Source organism: Condylura cristata, unplaced genomic scaffold (assembly GCF_000260355.1).
Source record: "Condylura cristata isolate star-nosed mole 26May11 unplaced genomic scaffold, ConCri1.0 scaffold00034, whole genome shotgun sequence".
Lineage (NCBI taxonomy): Eukaryota > Metazoa > Chordata > Mammalia > Eulipotyphla > Talpidae > Condylura > Condylura cristata.
In genome coordinates, this window is record NW_004567135.1 from 3523856 (window position 1) to 3531058 (window position 7203).

Genomic DNA, 7203 nt, shown 5'->3' on the forward strand with positions numbered 1-7203 from the left:
ACATTTGTGGTCGTATTTAAACAGTGTGAAAGTTGGAAAATAAGCTAATTTGACTCGCGAAAAGAGCTTCCTTTTTATTTCCAAATATTACATAGCTTGACAACTCAGAATCATAGGGCCCCAAGAAATATAGTGTAAATGCATTCGCAGTGTAAAAACTCTGTGATCTTGCATGAAATGGTGAGAGAAATCGGTGATCTTAATTTTCATAAAATGTTTTATTTTACTCCCTAGATGCCAAATGCGAGCATACACTTCTTTTCAGTATGAAATTACAGATGGTTACTTTATTACGTGGTTGTCGTCCAGGTCTTGGTGATGATGAGTACGTCAGAGTTAGCACAGCTTCTTACAGACCCGCCACTTCTCTACGGCCAAAGTCTGGATAGCCAGTGTGTTGTCATGGGCGCTGGAGCTGGCCACTGTCCCGAGACAGCAGAGTCGCACCCGCGAGTATCTGTCATTAGGTTGTTTCAGGAACAAACGTTGTGTCACTGTTGCTGAGACCCTGAGTTACCAGGTCCGGGGGATCAGTGTCCATGTCAATTTGCTATAAACTGAGCAGGCAGAAATTGGGTCAAAAGAAAGATCAATTATCTGCTGGGTGGACATGACCTTTTATTTTTGAATATGTAGATTCACTATTTCTTAAAGACAAACCTATGCAAAGGCTTTCCTGATGGATGTGTCATTTCAATAGCATGTTTACTTTTTTTATAATAAAGGAAACACCAGAAATGTTTTCTGATGGACTCGATAGAAATATGGAAGACATTGACTATGCCAGAGACACAGAATGAAGGTGCAGAGGTTCAGACACTTTCTGCAAAGAGCCTTCTTGAGATGACAAGAGACTGGCTTAGAAAAAAAGGAAAGCCATAAGAATATGTGTGTAATTATTCATCTTGTGTGTAAGTGCTGTGGTCAGCATGGCCCTTGTTTACTCCATCAAATCCCCTGAGCCCTGCAGGGCAGCTTCCCGGGATCCCCACGGACAGAGAGGAAGCTGGGAGCACAGAGAGGGTAAGGGACTTGCTCCGGTCACTCAGCGTGTGCTGACAGAGATAACACTGGCCCCACATAAAGACTTCAAGGTCCATGTGCCCTTAACTCTGTTTTACTGAAACACGGATCACACATCCTGGTCATAAAAAAGGGAACCGCAGGGAATGTCTGAGTGTCTGGCAACTATTCACAGCTTTTAACCTGTGGGTTACATCAAAGCTCTCTGCTGAGGACAGAGATAGAAAATAAGGGAATAATATAGGAACTCTGGGAAAGCTATCAAATGACTTTTCTGGGGAAAAGTGTTACCTGGCCTTTAATAATATGAGCTGAGTAAAGTCGGGGTCCCTAGGGCAGGTGTGTGGAGGTCCAGGAAGGCACAACCAGCACCCCCATTCATACGCATTCTGTGAAGCACCGTAACAGCAGCAAGAGAATTTTAGGGTTTAGCTTTTGAGTCCAAAGTTTTGCAACTGGGGAGGGAGAATAGGGAGGAAGGACAGGGGGGGAGGAGAGCGTGGTGGCATGTGGGGAGACAGTGGGCACCTTGATGGCGGGACAGCTCCGAGTCTGAGCTGAGGGGAGACACCCTGTATTGTGACCGATAAGGAAAGATATTTTAAAAAGTTGGATTATCCACCAAAATATGAATTTGAAACCATGAGTTGGAAACCGTGTTGTGAGCTGGGCTGCCTGGCTTAGCGTGACTACCAGTCAGTAGCCGTCATTTTTAAGGGAAACTTTCCATAAACGTAGTGCCCTGTAGCACATCTCAGGGGTGCTGAGGGATTACCTCATCGCAACCCAGTCTGTCTCGTTACAGAGAGAAATGTGCCTGATGTGGTGTCAGTAAAGACTGTCTGATTCTGCCATATTTGACTTTACTCTTCAGACACATTTTCTGTGACATTTCTGTGAAGATTGGGCAAGAGCATGAAACAGCAATGAGGAACCATTCAACCATAACAACGTTCATCATACTGGGGTTGACGAGTGACCCACGACTTCAGATTCTGGTATTTCTCTTTCTGTTTGTCGCATACATGTTCAGCGTAATGGGGAATCTGACCATCATTGTTCTCGTCTTCGTGGACGCCCATTTGAAAACTGCTATGTATTTCTTCCTGCAAAATTTCTCCTTCTTGGAGGTCTCATTCACTAGTGCCTGTGTCCCCACCTACCTGTACATGATATCAAGTGGGGACAAGACCATGACGATCGAAGCTTGTTTTACCCAAATCTTTTTTATCGTCCTGTTTGGGGCCACAGAGTTTTTCCTGTTGGCCGCGATGTCGTATGACCGCTACGTGGCCATCTGCAAGCCCCTGCACTATGTGACCATCATGAACAGCAGGGTCTGCAGGAATCTCATTTTCTGCTGCTGGGGGTCTGGCTTATTTATTATCGTCCCACCCCTCACCCCGGCTGTCTGTCTGGAATTCTGTGACTTTGTTATTGACCATTTTGTCTGTGATGCCTCCCCCATACTGAAGAATTCCTGTTCAGACACGTGGCTGATAGAGCAGCTGGTTATAGTCAGTGCTGTGCTGACCTTCATGCCAACCCTGTTGTGTATAGTCCTGTCCTACATCTACATCATCAGGACGATCCTGAGGTTGCCTTCTGTGCAGCAAAGGAAAAAGGCCTTTTCCACCTGCTCTTCTCACATGATCGTGGTCTCCATGATGTATGGCAGCGGCATATTTATGTATGTCAAACCCTCAGCTAAGGATGAAGTGGCCATTAATAAGGCGGTTTCTCTGCTTATTGTATCTGTTGCCCCCTTAATGAACCCCTTTATTTATTCCCTGAGAAATAAACAAGTCAAGCAGTCTTTCCATGACACCCTCAAAAGACTTGCCTTTCTTTCAAGGAAATAGTAGAATATCAGATTGGGAGGCTACTAAAGAAAAAGTAAGTTATAAGCTTATGGACAGATTAGCCAAGAGAGTTGTGTATTCTGATAATTTTGAGGAGCAGCAGAGTTGGGAAGGAAGTCTGAGAACAACGTCCTGGGATCCAGTATTAACCAGATGCAAGTTTCTCTATTAAAATTTCTACATCCTTTTAGTCTACATCCCAATTATTTTTTTTATAGTTGTCTCCAATATGCACAACTGCCCTTGTGACTCCTTTCCCCCTCTTTCAACATAGCTTCTTCAGTGTGCTATTCTTTCCAAGAGTATGAAACACTGATCTATAGTAAATCTATAGTTCTTTTCCACTCCAACCACCTTAACGATGCCTCACAAAATGTGTACATTTGCACAGAGAAATAATACTAATATTTTTTTTTACCTCTTGTAATCTGCATTTATTACTATACGTGTAGTGATAAATGTTGGCATAGAAGTGTAATAAAATAATCTTTAGTGATTAATGATAGATTTCTGAACAATTCCTCCAAAACAGAGCTAGCAAACCCTGGAAAACCAAAAAAATTCAGTCACCCCAAGATTGCCTCGCCATGAGGAGGCTGAAGACACTTGGTCAGCCCTGGTTCCTCCTCCCCTCGCGCTGTGGTCACGTGGCTGAGAACATTCCTGGACATTAGTTCAGTTGAATCTTCACATGCATCTAACTCCTGATATCGATGACTGTAACTGAGGAGACTTGTGTGAGAAAAGCTTGCTGTGCTGAGACTCTCTGTTATATCAGGGAGCTTGAAATTACTTTAAGGTCACAATCAAATCCAATTCTCTATGACTCCAATATGTTAATATTAGCATCTGATACTGTCTCAGAGAACTATATTAGCCTAATAAAGTAATTGAAATTTTTATTTAAGGCAAGCCTGTATTTCCTGAAAATTTCCTTAAAATTTAAGTCATGAAATAGCCCAAGTTTTAGAATGTTTTCTATGCTTCTGGTTTAGAACAAATTATTTAAGATAATTTTAAAGTTTATTTTATTTTTCTCAGTTTTATGATGTATAAGTGATAAACTTAAGATTTTGAAGTGTACATTGTGACTTGCATATGCATTGTGGAAGTTTATCTCCCATCAAGCTAAGTAATACATCAATAAACTCCCATTTTATTATTTTTCTGTCTATGAACATACTCTCAGCGTAGTTCACCAGTCTGCTTTCTGCTGCCATAAGTTTGACAATTAAATTATTTTTATTGAGACATAATTACATATGACATTAGGTTAGTTTCAGGAGTATAACATGATCATTTGATCTTTGTATATACTGCAACCTGATCATAATATTAATTAACATCTATCAAAACACACTGCAATATGTTTTTTGTGATGAGAACTTTTACTATCTGCTTTCTCAGCCATCAAATACAGAATATAGGCTTGGTAGCTACGGTCACCATGATGTACGTTGCATCCTGTGGCTTTTTTGTGTTATAAGTCGCCCTCCTCTTCCTTGGTCTTTCAGTTCTGCAGACAGCTATCAATAATTACTTTTTATGTTTGTCTTGACCTGACCCTTGATGTATTTACCTTACATTCCACATATTGATGACACTAGTTGGTATTTTTCTTTTTCCATTTGACATGTTTCACTTCGTATTCTCCTTTAGGCTACATCTGTGCTGCTGTGAATGGCATGGGTGTACCTTTTTGATTGCCGAGTAATATTCCATTCTATATCTATACAAATCCATCTATACACTCATACATACACACACACACACACACATACATATGCCACCTCTTTTTGATCCACTCTTTGGTTTTGGGTATTAGGTGGTTTAAGTAACTTAGCAGTGATAACTAGCACTGTAATGAACATGGGAGTGCAAGATTCCTTTTGAAGTCATGCTTTTGAATTTTTTTGGTCAATGCCAAGGAGTAGAATGACTGTGTTGTATGGCACATCTATTTTTTTATAATATATTTAAAAAAGATTTTATTTACTTTTATGCATACAGAAATGGGGTACAAGCCAGAGGTGCAGGGGTTGAGAGCCTTCACCAGAGACAGAGTAGGGAGCAGAACAGGCAGACCGATGAAGTCCACTGCTGAGAGGAGGAGCGGGTGGGTCAGGAGAGGTCTGCTGCGCCGTGTGGGTCACCTCCGGGGCTGGGGATCGAGCTTGCACTGAAGCGGCTGCGGCCACCTGCAATTTTGTGTCTTTACCCTTTGTGCCACCAGGGAGGGCCTGGCAGGTCCACTTTATATTTGGACACACCTCATGCTGCTTTGCATAGCCCCCAGGACCCACACCAGAGCCCCTGGTGCTGTTCTCTCCCCTGCTGTGTACCCCAGACCTACTGTCAGCTTGAAGGTGACTTTGTACTGTAAGTGAACACCAGAAGTGGAATAACGCATAGTGTGGACTTTCAAGTGTTACTTGCCCTGCGATCTCTTCTATTGGCTGTTCCTGAGAGGCACCTTCATAATACGCTGATGATGGTAAGTGAAGAGCAGACCTACTATCAGCAATATTTGAAAGGCTGAACAGCTAAATAATAATGTTTCCTTTGGATGCTATCATGTCTATGATTTATAGTCCAGCTTACACTATTTTTGTGTATTAAATTATCTATATGAAATATAGATATCTGTGTTTACTTTGAACAAGGAGTCTATATTCTTATTCATTGCATGCATAACCAGTGTATGCCACAGTAATTAAGAATGAATTTGGACTTATTTGTGAAATCTTATTTTTCTATAGTTGGACTGAATTTGTTACTATCATTGCATATTTTTCTCTCAGTACATTGCCCCCACTGGGACTGCCCCACTGTTTTGTCTTTTTCACAAGCCTAATTACATTTTGGCTTCATCAGAGACTTCTGAGTCAATGCTCTAAGGACTTCTGCAGTCACTTGTCTTCTGCACACCTGTTGCCGGTCAGGGAAACAGTCACGGGTGTGAAAAGTGCCCAGGGATAATCAGACTCTCTGGCAGAGTCAGAGAAGCGTCTGCCCCTTGTCCTCTGAACGGTTGTCTTCCTTTCAGCGACCCAGAGTACATGGAAATACTTACTAATTTTTGTTAGATTGGTATTTCACAAAATTCAGAAGCCATCACATAGGTATGTGATGAGGATATATTCTCAGAGATAAGGGGCTAGATATGCTTTTAAATGACCCCGTGCTTAGATGTTTTGTTCACTGTGGAGTTCTCTAAAGTCATTTGAGTTATGGTTTCCAGGTGACATGAGAGACTACTAAAGGTAAGCGCTGGAATGGACTGAAATTTATAGAGAAGGTATTCGTGTTTATGTTTTATTTCAGTGAAACAAGTGAATGATAAATTTTAATATTTGTTAGTTTTTGATAGTCTGTTGAGAGTCAGAGACTTTCAGATTATTTGTAGAGCACACAAACCTAGAGATTGAAAATATGGCAGGCCTGATTATGTTGATTATTAAATTGGTGTATCCCATGTAGAGTGGTTTGATTAACACAAGATTGACCTGACGACTCTGTCTCTCTAATGTTCCATCTCTCCTTAACTTATCCCCCATCTCATTTACCTATTATCTATCACTAATATCCCATCTATCTTAATGACCATTGGCAAACTTTCCATTGTCTAGAAATTTCCCCCTTTATCAGTGTCAGTGTCACCCATGTGCAAATTCTCTGCCCACATAATTGGGCCAAGGTCCATTCTCTGCTGTGACGTCTGTAGCTCACAAAGTCCTGTAGTGAAACTACATGGGGCAGCTGCTACCTCTCACCCCACAAAGACAGACACAAAGACCTTCCTTTTCTCATCTCACAGTGCTTATACTTACCTCATAGATACTTACTTGAGGGTGTAATAAAACAGCGTGGAAGTCAGTTAGAAAAAAGGTTAAATCTTCCTATGAGAAGATACTTCTTTTTATTTCCTTATACTAAATAGCTTGATGACCAGCAGAGGACAGTTGCATAAAAATAAAATGTAAATGCATTTGCAGTTTCAAAATTGTGTGATTTTGCATGACATGGTAAAAAGAAATCAATGATCTTAATTTTAATAGAATATTTAATTGATTCCCGAAATGCGTAATATTGACATACTTGAACATTCTCCAGTATGAAATTACAGATGGTTACTTCATTAAGCAGTTGTTGTCCAGGTCTTTTTTTTTTTTTTTTAAAGATTTATTTATTTGTGCATACAGAACTGGGGTACAGGCCAGACACTCAGGGGCGGTGAGAGGCTTCACCAGAGACAGAGTGGGGAACAGAACAGGCAGATCGACGAAGTACACTGCTGAGGGGAGCAGCGGGCGGGTCA

The 7203-nt window shown here is 41.2% G+C and overlaps 1 protein-coding gene across 1 annotated transcript; it reads left to right on the top strand.

Annotated features, from left to right (window-relative positions):
- The first annotated feature begins 1949 nt into the window (after positions 1-1949).
- LOC101618314 (olfactory receptor 6C2-like) lies at positions 1950-2885 on the top strand. Its single transcript, XM_004692647.2, has one exon. The coding sequence runs from the start codon at positions 1950-1952 to the stop codon at positions 2883-2885; it is 936 nt and encodes a 311-aa protein (XP_004692704.1).
- Positions 2886-7203: the final 4318 nt, after the last annotated feature.